This window comes from Fulmarus glacialis, unplaced genomic scaffold (genome assembly GCF_000690835.1).
Source record: "Fulmarus glacialis isolate BGI_N327 unplaced genomic scaffold, ASM69083v1 scaffold18593, whole genome shotgun sequence".
NCBI classification, from domain to species: domain Eukaryota; kingdom Metazoa; phylum Chordata; class Aves; order Procellariiformes; family Procellariidae; genus Fulmarus; species Fulmarus glacialis.
The window spans coordinates 1-11,182 of record NW_009204418.1 but is presented as its reverse complement, the minus strand read 5'-3'; the positions used below and the strand labels follow the sequence as shown (position 1 = coordinate 11,182).

General features: G+C 51.1%; 2 protein-coding genes across 2 annotated transcripts in view; one reads left to right on the top strand and one right to left on the bottom strand.

The window, feature by feature from the left end:
- Positions 1-3,598, top strand: part of WASH1 (WAS protein family homolog 1) — a 31,954-nt gene extending 28,356 nt beyond the window's left edge. The window contains exons 6-10 of the mRNA XM_009574986.1: positions 746-950; positions 1,445-1,609; positions 1,970-2,128; positions 2,771-2,839; positions 3,428-3,598. Of these exons, the coding sequence (XP_009573281.1) occupies positions 746-950; positions 1,445-1,609; positions 1,970-2,128; positions 2,771-2,839; positions 3,428-3,579 (750 nt within the window). The 3' untranslated portion in view covers positions 3,580-3,598. The remainder of the gene's footprint in view (positions 1-745; positions 951-1,444; positions 1,610-1,969; positions 2,129-2,770; positions 2,840-3,427) is intronic.
- Positions 3,599-5,398: 1,800 nt separating this feature from the next.
- On the bottom strand, positions 5,399-10,811 carry LOC104074747 (probable ATP-dependent RNA helicase DDX11; the record flags this gene model as incomplete). Its single annotated transcript, XM_009574987.1, has 9 exons — positions 5,399-5,442; positions 5,565-5,719; positions 5,900-5,975; positions 6,583-6,667; positions 7,090-7,190; positions 7,369-7,437; positions 9,355-9,504; positions 10,304-10,407; positions 10,739-10,811. Coding segments are annotated over 9 exons (843 nt in total), but the record flags the coding sequence as incomplete, so codon positions are not given.
- Positions 10,812-11,182: the final 371 nt, after the last annotated feature.

The following is an 11,182-nucleotide window of genomic DNA, read 5'->3' as shown; positions in this document are numbered from 1 at the left end:
TCCTGCTGGGAAGGGGCGCCTGCTGGTGCAAACAGAAGGGCCAGCCAGCCTGAGCAAAGGGTTTGTGCTTGGTGTGGGCATGAGGCAGGCAGTGCACCAACCCAGCTGCCCCAACATGTGACTGACCTTGTACCCAACACCTTTTAGCGGCCGTACCTGGAGCTTTGCTGGTGTGTGGTTGAATGTGTGTTTTGGGGCTAGGGAAAGGAGCCTGGGAGCCATTTGCTCATCATGTTGGACCAGAGAAGATAGCTGCATATATAGTAAACAAAACCCTTTATTCACAGCACACCTTTGGTACTCTTTTGCCTGCGTGTTAAACACAGAACCAAACCTCTGTAACTACTTGGTTGTGCTTCTCTTGCATCTTAATCTCAGAAACGGTTCAAGCACCATTCTCTTCTGGAGGAGAAGGGACTGGCTTATGTAGGCTGCAAAAGTTGGTGCATGAAACCTTCAGAGGAGGAGAGAGTCCACCTGCAAGAAACTAGGAAGAGTCCTGCACCTCTCCCTCTTCCTGCAGCCTGCCTTTTCCAAGCCTGGTCTGCAGGGAGTAGCCTCTGAGAACGGGGAGCTGCCACAGGACAAGAGCACAGAGTGGCAAGGGTAGCTGATGAGCAGCCACTGTACCAAGGCACACAAGCCCAGCTCTGACTGCCACCCAGGCTGTTCCCTGCAGTGCCCCTGTTTGCTGCAAGGGAAAGCAAGTGCGTAGTCACTGCCTTTTTGTTTTGGTTTCTTTTAGGTAGCTGAAAATTACTTCTATGTGCCAGATCTAGGCCAGGTCCCCGAGATTGATGTGCCGTCCTACCTGCCAGACCTGCCTGGCATTGCTGCAGATCTCATGTACAGTGCTGATTTGGGCCCCGGCATCGCACCGTCTGCCCCTAGCAGTGCTATTCCAGAGCTGCCCACTTTCAACACTGAGTCGGTGGAGCCTTTGCAACCAGGTATTTCCAATCCCTGCTCCCAGGACCCTGTGAAGGAGGAAGGCAGGGATTGCTAGAAGATGGAGACAAGGCAGAAAGTCCCTCGGTGGAGATTTCAAGATGGATGTTGGAGATACCTTTGGCTTGTGCTTGGGCCTGAGTGAAAGCTGCAACCTGCTCAAGTGCTGGCTGGACTCCAGGCCCCTCACCTCCCTCACCCTCTGCATGGCTAGGGAGGAGGGAGCGTGGTGTGTGGGGACTGGCCTCGTGGCATCCTGGCGGGATGCCCTTGGGCGAGTAGGATGCAGCTGGGGGGGGGCGGAGTAGGAGAATCTCAAACTCTGCCTTGGCCCTGCCTGCTGTTAAGAGATGCTGCACAGGGTGGGAGTGCTCTGCTGCACAGTGCCTGCTGAGGATTCTGATCTGTTGCTGCTGAGGCATGCGGAGCTCTGAGCTGAAGCTGTCAGCGTGCTGTCCTCTGGGACACTTCAGATGCAACTTCTTTCATCTTTTAGACCTTCAAGATTCTGAGCTATTGCCGCCTCCTCCACCACCACCTCCTCCACCACCTCCTGTTATGCCAACTATGGTGCCTCCTCCGCCACCCCTGCCCCAGCCCACAGCCCCCTCTGAGCCAGCCCAGACAGCGAGCGAGGAGAGCAGCTATGCAGTGCCTGCAGGTAAGGGCCGGGCATCTCCACAGCTTCACCAGCAGAATCTAACTCTGACTCCTTGGCTTCAGCCCGTGTCCTTGGTTGGTTCCCTGTGGCTTCCCAGCCTTCTGGCAGAGGAGGGAAGCTGCGGTGGGAAGGGAAGCAGCTCCTGCCTGCCTGGGAGCTGCAAGCCTTCAGTTCCCCCTTCGCGGGGCTCCTGCTGGCTGGGCTGAGCATAAGTCCGTCTCTGAGAGGTGTCTGGGCCGGGCTCACAGCCCCAGGCAGAAGCTGGCAGGGTATCGGAGCAGCCCTTTCCATGGGGATTTGGCTGGGCCTGTAGCTGGTGCACTGACCCACAGCTGCTGCTTGTCATTCCTGTCCCTGCAGCTTCAGTCCAGGGAGCCCCGAAGGAGGTGGTGAACCCCTCCACTGGGCGTGCCAGTCTCCTGGAGTCCATCCGCCAGGCCGGTGGCATTGGGAAGGCCAACCTCCGCAGTGTCAAGGAGAGGAAGCTGGAGAAGAAGAAGCAGAAGGAACAAGAACAAGGTGCTGAGGCTCTTTGGCAGAACTGATCTTCCTTGCTTTCTGCCCCAGGCTGGGGAGGTGTAGGTCCGAGGGGAGAGGGGCAGGCTAGGATCACAGTGAACATACAGAGCGGAAAGGTGTTGTCTCTCCTCGCAGGCTGGTGTAGGTCTCAGGTGCTTCCCATTCAGCCAAAGCTCTGTGAACTTGCTAAACCCCGTCTGCCAGAAGGCCATTCGTGTTCGTGATGGAGACCTGCTCTGTCTCAGGGCATGCGTAGAAGTTTCTGCATGGGGGCAGACACACAAAGGAAACCCTGGGGCCAAGAGGGGCAGGGCTAAGCTGGTTTGAGCACATTGATTTAGGTAGCTGGGGAGGGTATTGATGGAGCTAGTGTGGCAGAATGAGACTGCAAATGCCTTGACCCTCAAGGAATTCCACTCTTGGATTTCCCCAGAAGATGCCATTACCCTGCAGTGCCTGGTGTTTTTTTGACCTGAAACTGGACTCTAGTGGGAGAGATTAGGGGTGTGATACAAGAGTAGAGGTTTGGGTTTTTTTTTTTTCTCTTCAATCTGAAGGCAGTATTGCAAGAGAATGCTTTTGCTGTAGTGCTAGGTTTGGACTGATGCTTCTTCTTGTCTGACTTGTTTTGCTCTGTTTCAGTGAGAGCTACAGGGCAAGGTGGAGATTTGATGTCAGACCTCTTCAACAAACTGGTGCTGAGGCGCAAAGGTACTGTCCTGCAGGGTGGGCTGCTCCTTTCCCCTAGGAAAGAGGGAGAGCCCTTTCTGGCACCTCAGTTGTGTCAGCCACAGCCCTAGAAACAGGAACAGAGACACTTTCCCTGGCGAGTGTGCCACAGCGTGGCTGGGGGTGTCTTAACAGAGGGTGAGCGAGGGAATCTCCACCTCAAGCCCAGCCTCCACCTCAACAGAAGGAGGTTGTGTGTCTAAGGCAGAGGACAGTCTCTCTGAGGAAGGGACAGCAGTGTCTTTTTTTAATTCAGTGCTTGGGCAACTGGTCCCCTTGCTCGTGGAGGCACACGAGTTGCCCTGAGGCCTTGGCGTGTACCCGGGGCATTTAGGGCCAGCATCACCCCTCAGCGCCTGGCACAGGGCAGAGGAGGACATGGACTTGCTCAGGTGGAGCTTTAGTTAAACAAGCCCTTGCGCAGGGCTGTGGCAGTGTTTAAGCGTGTTGGCCATTCTGGGTGCTGGTGGGAGCCATGGTACGAGGTGTGTTTTTCCCCTCCCCTTTGCTGAGCCTCCATGTTCTCTAGTGCCCAGGTGTCACTCACTGGTGCTTTTACTTCCCTCACAGGTATTTCAGGGAAAGGGCCTGGAGCCTCTGGAAATCCTGATGCTCCAGGAAGTCCTGCTGGTGCCTTTGCTCGTATGTCGGACTCAATACCACCCCTCCCACCGCCACAGCAGCCCGTGGGTGAGGAGGACGAGGATGACTGGGAGTCATAGATGGGGTCAGTTGTGCATCCCAGGACTCTTGAACTAAGCACCTTTGAGAGACACCAGCCTGTGGAAGTATCTCCTGGAGGGTGGGCACTGGCATGGCAGGGGGACCATGTCATTTCTTCTTGAAGAGGAGCAGGAGCAACAGCAGCTAACTGCTGCTGAGGTTATAGTTATCAATGAGAGTTTTTCTTCTGCTGGCTGCTATTCTCCAGCCCAAATACTACATTCCATCTCAAATGCTGCGACTGCTCATGCTGGCACAATAAATCCTGCCTTAGCTGGCAGGCAGTGGGGCAGCCTGTGCTCAGAGGATCAGAACTAGCATTGCTCCTGATTTAACAGGCCCTCAGTCTTTCCTAACGTGACTGGTGATGACTGCAAAAGCATTTCTTGCAGGCAAACAGCCCTTGCCCATTTGTCTCCTTGCTTGTTTGCTTGGGTGTTGCTAGAAGAGAGAATGACTGTGTGTGTCCCTCCATGGAGGTTTAATTCCTGGTGCCTCTGCATGCGATGGTTTCTTTCTCTACCTGGCTTATGGTAATTCTTTGCCTGTTGCTGTCTGAAAAATTTCAATAAAGTTGAAGGAAGCAGGTCCTTGCAGCCTTCACTCCAGCAAAAGTGGGAAGCGTGCTCAATTAAGAGTGTCTTAAGGGAAAGCCCAGCTGTCCACTCTCATCTCAGGCGGGCTAGCCTTACAACCCAGCACCACCAGCCACAGGGCTGGAGGGTACCAGCTGTTACAAGCAGGTGCCCCCCACTCCCACTGCCGCTTTCACTGGGGTTAAGGCAGAGCTTGTGCCAGATGGGGGCTCTGTACCCACTGAAGGGGCAGGAGATTCACCATGGAAGTTCCTGAAAAGCAGCTGTTTCTTTCCCTGTGGGGCTAATTAACATATAGGGAGTGGGTACCAGCTCTGTGTCTAATTATAAGTGCTTTCTTCATTGTGAAGAGCCTTGAGAGGTAGCATCCAGCTGCTGAAACCGGCAAGGAGGCAAAAGAAGCTCCTGGGAAGAGACTTGCTCAGGATGACAAAAAGAGCTGGGGACAGCTGTGGGATTACATAGCTGTCCCTGTTATTATTGCTGCCCTCCAGCACTGACCCATGACCTAGGAAAGAACCCCAGGAAGGTTACCCTAAAAAAAAGGTTTTACCATTTTCCACAGAAAGTTACTCTGAATTCAAAAATGGAGGCAGTAAAAAGAACAGAGCAATCCTGTGCTTAAGCATGATCAAAGGAGAAGTGATGAGCTTTATTCTGGCCACATCTTTATTCTCCTTGAAAGAATGAACTGCTCCTTGAATCTGTTGACTGCTTGAAGCAAGGTAGAAAGAAGGAGATAAGAAATGTTACCTATAGCTGCCCCATGTCTTACCAGTCTGACTGTGTAATTCCAACGTGACACAAACTAGTGGCCTGATGAGTTTACAATTCTTGTGAAAAGCTCTATGTTTTCATTAGTCATCAAGCCCCCTACACTTGGTGGTTGATGGGAAAAGGCATATGTGTTCAGTCAAAATAATTATACTCCCCATATTAAGTGTTTGGCTTGAAAATATTTAATCAATTTAAATAAAACCTTAACAGCTGTAAACAGATAGGAGCCTGCCACTACTACCTTCACCTCTCTCAGACCAGTTTCCCTCCTGGTTATGGTGCTGAAGGCTGTCTCACCATCATAGTGCTCAGATACTGAACAGCAAACATCCACAAAGGAGGCAGAAGGCAGAGATTCACAAACTCCTTAGTACAGAAAAGCAGGAACTTGTGTTGCTTCAGGTGTTGTTCAGAGGTGTAGCTCACGGAGTTGACCTAGAGCCTGTTCTCTGGTCTGCATCACAAAGCATCCGACTTCCCTCGATGGAACTAGGAATGCACAAAACCAGACAGTTTGTCCCTGGCCTTACTCTAAAGTGAAGGTTTGAGAAAAGTACACGAGTACAGTGGGAAACAGTTTTGGTAGCAGTACATAAGATACAAGTTCTGACCTTTCTTAACTCTGCAAACGCTGATCCAAAGGCAGGTTTCACCTGGGTTCTCTCCCTGATCCACTGCGGCAGTTTGTTAAAGATGGCAGGGCGTGCGTACCTGTGGTCCAGGAGCAGGATGCTTGCAAAGTCCTTCTGATGGCGAATGGCTCTGCCTGTACAGAGTGTACAACTGCATTAAAATGGCTCACTCAAGTGTTTGTTCTCAGGCAAGGAAGCTCATGTTCCTGTCATCTGTACTTAGACTGATTGGTAATGCACCCTTTTTCCCACCCTCTTACTTCACTGCAGTCACATTTCGTATCCCCCAGCCTGTCCAAAGAAGGATGAATTACCTATCGACTGGTTTACTGCCTTCATGCACAGGTTTTCAATCAGCACTCTGCTAGGTGCCTGGCCAGCAGCTCTGGGCTGGAAAGGAGAAATAGGTAAGACTGAACACGAGGCAGATGTAAATCAAACTAGGGAGTCTTAATGACAAAGTGAGGCAAATGCTTTTACGCCTGCAAATGCTTTGGGTGGCCAAGCAGACCCCAAGCTGAGAGTAAGGAGGGACAGAAGAAGGGTTGCAGTCAGAAAACCATGTTAAGCATTCACAAAGAGCCAGCCCAAGGCCCCCCTTGAAGGCAGAAAACTTGTCCCCAGCAGCCCAGGAAGAGCATCTCCAGTGGGCAGTGAGAAACAACACGTGAGCCAAGAGGAGAAGTGATCCTGGCAAGCAGCTTCTACCACCCTGCCACCTCCTCTGGGTGAAAGGACCTTGCTCCCCTTGGAACTCAGTGTTCCCAGAGAGCCCCAGTGGTCTTTCCCTCCACTGAGCTTCTTCCCTGTGTTTAGGGCCACCTGCACACGTGCACTGTGGAGAAGGCTGTGCTCTCGGTACCACACAGTCTGGGAAACGAGGGCAAGCTCAAAGAAAAAAAATCTTTGAAGGCAGCCCTGGGACTCGTGTTCTGGGAGGAAAGCTAATACTAAAAAGCAGAAGTGAAAGAGGCAGAGGTGTAAGTGTCTCTGTTACCATTGTTTTATCAAGCCAAGCCATTTTTTCCTGGAGCTCTGGAGATTTAATGTTGGGGTAAGGCATTCCCACCATAATCACACACCTGCAAGGGGCAAGGGAGGACTGCGTTATTCTTAATGTCTCATCCTAGAGCACTTTGCCAATAGCCTGATAAATTAGAGGTCACTGCACCCCTGAAAGACAGCCAGCCCTGAAAACCAAAGGCAGCAATAAAGCACAGCAGTCTGACAAGCACATTCTGAACGGAAAGCTGCAGAGGGATTCAGGGCGCCAGAACAAGGGATTATCTAGCACAGCAAGCCTAACTGCATTACTCATATGAGAAGTACTCTGGGCAAGCAGGTTTTACACCACCCAGCAGACTTGGTCCCGTTGGTTTAAGCATCAGCCCAAGCCATGTGCTCCCCAGGATCTTCTATCTATGCAAGTACTGATGTGTCCATCCTGCTTGGAGTCGCCGCACCACAAGCCCAGTGCTCGCCTTCCAGGGAGCAGCCACCTTACCTTCCCAGGTCATCAGAGAAGTTGATCCCTTCGCTCATTTTGCCTCCAACTACAGAAAGCAGCAGGGCCCCCGTCATCTGTCCTCCTGCCTGGCTGCAGCGCTGCAGGAGAGGGACCAGCAACTTAAATCAGAGTAGGGAAGATTACTGTGCTTCAGAAACACTCCCACACGTGGGCTAGAGCCCTCTTTCCTTGAAAAAAGCTGCAATGCTCTCTTTAGCAGCACTCCCGTACACAGCTGGGATGCCACACTCCCACCAGCCTGCCAGCTCAGCTTACCTTTATGCACTTGGCATATTCCACCAGCACCTGCTCCACCTGGTTGGCTTTCTTCGGCTCCTGAAAGATCTGTCACAGGCACAGTGCGTCAGTTGCAGCAACAGGAAGCAAACAGTTTAAAGAAAGCAAATCATCTTACTCCCATGCAGCACATGGAACAAAGATCAAGGAAAGGCAAATTGCCTGAAAAACCAGCACCTTTCCCCTCTACCCTGGAAAAGCACTGCCTGCTCACTACTTTTACACTGGGCTCTAAAGGAAGCAGCAGCTGCTCCTGCCCCTCCAACACTCCCTTTCAGCTTTAGCCGGCTTGTCTAATTAAAAGTCACCTGAGAGCTGAAAGGCAGGAAAGCAACGTGCACCTCTTCCATCTATGAATAAAGATCCAGCAGGGTGAGGAGACCCTCCAGCTGCGAGATCTTGGAGGACAGTGACAGGACCAATCAATTCGAATCACCAATTAATTCCAAGTAATAGCTCCCCTTGCCCAGTGAATAATTAGTTTTCTCTGCAAAGCATACATAAAGTAATATTTCTTTGTGTTATTCTAGCATGCCTAATTAGTTACTGAAAGCCCCTGATGTTAATTGAGCTGCATTCTGATAGATGCTCCACCTTGGTCTAAATCACAAGTTGTCTTCCTAGTAAACAAGAGGTGCAACATCTGTCTTTTCTGTGACAATAAAGAACCTAAAGGATGTGTTTCCTCTTGGTTTGCAATTAGTACTATCAAATTTTGCCAGCCAGAATCAGCCTTTCAGTAGAAAAATAACTGGCAATTATAAATATAAGCCAAGACTATTTAACTTATTAAACAATAGCTATTTAATCCTCTGATTTAAATTAATTTTCCCTGTGTAATTTATATATAATCTCAGTGTGATCTCACCACAGCCACCTCAGGAAAGACTTTAACCTTCCTCTGCTATGATATGATCTTGTGTGTGGGCAGCTGAAAGTCACACTTGCTGCACTTCTACCAAATTGCTTTGCTAACGCATATCCAATTTGCTGGAGACTGCAAAGGCCAAACAAGAACAAATCAGAGCTGAGAGGTACAGCAAGCTGCGTGATTGTGGCACAAAGCCTTGGAGACACCAGGCAGACCATTGGGACCCTGACAGAACACACATGAAAGGCACTATGAGTGATAGCTGTACAAACACATAATGCTTCCACCACAAAAACCTACAGGTAGATCCACGTGCCAGAATGCCTGCACCAAGGCTGTGAAATATCTGGAAATGTGCCCTCCTAATCCACAGGGTAAGTTATTTAGCTTTTGGTAAACAGAAGGCACAGCCAGGGTATAGGTAATTGTTTCCCGTCCCCCCTCCCAGCACATGATCCAAGATCCCTGCCCCACACCCTGAGACAGTCGGACTGCCTACCTTCAATACGCAAGCTTCAAATACTTGTGGGAGTCATTGCAAAGATTTTATATTTGCAGTGATCTCCCCATTTAATGTTTCTTATCACTTCAACAGGAGTCACCACTACTAGCCTTTCAACTCTCCGCTTTGCACTTCCACCAGAAGAAGAACACCATTTGTCCTATGAACTGCAGCCTGGTCCCATTCTACCTAGCGCTTAGTTGTGCTGGTCTGTGTTCAAGGGGCACACAGCTGAGCCTGGGAAAAACAAATTCCCTCCAAGAGCTCAATCTGAGCAGCCCCCCAGTCACACGGGAACAAGCTTGCTGGTTATGGAAAGTGAGGATTGTCTCCCCCCATGGCCACTACACAGACTGTGCACTTAAAGAATCTATAGCTGCATTTAATCTAATTTAGATCCCAGCTCAGTGATCAGCCACCTGGGAAGTATCATTTATTCATTACTGGAGGGATTGGCTAGATAAACATCCGCTCTGCTCTGCTGTGCAAAGTATGAGAACAACTCAGCAAGAGAGGCCTGTAATGCATAGGTAATTGTCTGACTTTTGAAACCTCCATTTAAAGTACCAACTGCCCCTGGCTGCACAATTACCTTCTTCTTAGTTGCCAGGCGGGTGAGCAGCCCTGTCTTCTCCCAGTGTGCATACATCTGCTTCTCATATTCGTAGGAGGGGAAGAAGCACACCACACCCCCTGGGACCACATTGCACAGGTTGCAAAGGATTCGACCCATCTCATCCATCTGCAAGAGGGACAAGAGCATATTGCAGCTGACAGGAGCTCCAGCTAACGCCACTCCAATTCTGTGCTCAAACCCAGGATCACACCTCCCCTATGACATGCCTTGGGAGAAGGAAAAATGTGGGAAATATGCCAGGTCTAAGTGAGCTCTCTAGGGGAGCTGGGAATCACCAAAAAGCTCTTCACTGCTTGGCCTCTCCTCCTAATCCAGGGTTTCTGTTACTGCTGCGGAGCACTGGTCATTCAGGAAAGGAGGGTTTATGTCTGTTGTCGCAGTGGATAGGACCTGTCACACTAGAACAGATGTAGAGAGCTAGCTAGCACATCTGATGGAGATTCAGCAGGGGCTGAGCAGATCTCATGTCCAGCCTTGGGTGCTTACTGGCCCACCAAAGGAAGAAGGAAAAAGTGCAGAAATATCTGCTGCCGCCCCTATGGTTTGGGCTGCACTCTGCAGGACTGTAGCTGTCACGCTCCACTGTCAGAGCCCTTCAAATGGTGAAGCACAGTCAGAAATCTCCTTCTGATGTCCAGCACACAAATGCAGGATGTCAGTACAGCCAAACAGGAGTTGCTAGTCCTCGTCTCCAATAGCTACCTCTAAGCAGGCAGCTCAAAACTCCTTTTGCTGCTCCTCTTTCCCAATTACTTGGCAACACACCTGCCCCAAATCCCATGGATTTCCCCTGCCATGGCTTTTGATCAGCCCACCTTTCAAACAGAGACCACACTATCCTATGAAACATAAGCAAGTGAAACAAAGAAGAGATACCAAGGAAGGGAACAAAGGAAAGACTGACCATCTGGGGCAGGTCTCTTGTCTGGTAGGTGAACTCCAGCTGCTGGTTGGAAGGACCACTACAGAGGATTAGGGGTAAAATGTTTTCTGGAGGAATCACATGTCCTGGAGACAAACAAGTAGTGAGAGTCAATATCGTTGCTGTGTGCACAAACCCCACTAGCTGAACAGCTTTACCTGTGTGCAGCGAGGCACACATTTGCCTAAGTCACTAAGCTGCTCTGACTTCCATGCCCTGAGCCCCGGGGAAGAAGGCACAGCACACTGCCTGCTGGTACTAGGGAAGCTCAGAGTGGAAGGGACCTAGCACCCCTTTGCTGCCATGAAGATGCCATATTGCTTACAGTGCTGACAAAACAGCACCAAAGGCAAACTGCAACACTCGGGTCCTGCAGAGACGGATTATGACCCCTGCCTGCCACCCCGGCAAACTCACCACAAGAGAACTCCACAACACGTGCAGGGTCCACACCAGCACAAGACAGCAGCTGCTCTCGGAAATCAGCCACCTATGTACGACAAGCCAGAGAGAGGTAAAGCACCAGTGTTCCAAAAGACACTACCTCAGCAACACTGGTACTGCTCCTCGAGCACCCGTGTCAAGGGAGAGCTGGTCAGCTCCGTCCGGTGGGTTGCTGGCGCAGGGGAGACGTGATGAGAAAATCCCTCATCCCTCCGTGATGAGAAAATCATGGGAACGCTGAGCACACCAGCCAGGGCTGGGAGGCGTGTTGCAGCCCAAGGCACACAGGAGAAGGGGCCTGCATACATCCGGCAAGGTTAGCCACGGCCTGAAGCCGTCGCCGAGCGGAGAGCTCATCTACCTCGGCGGCCCCGGTGCCGGCACGACCGCCGGGCCCTGAGCGCTGCGCCCCGCGCC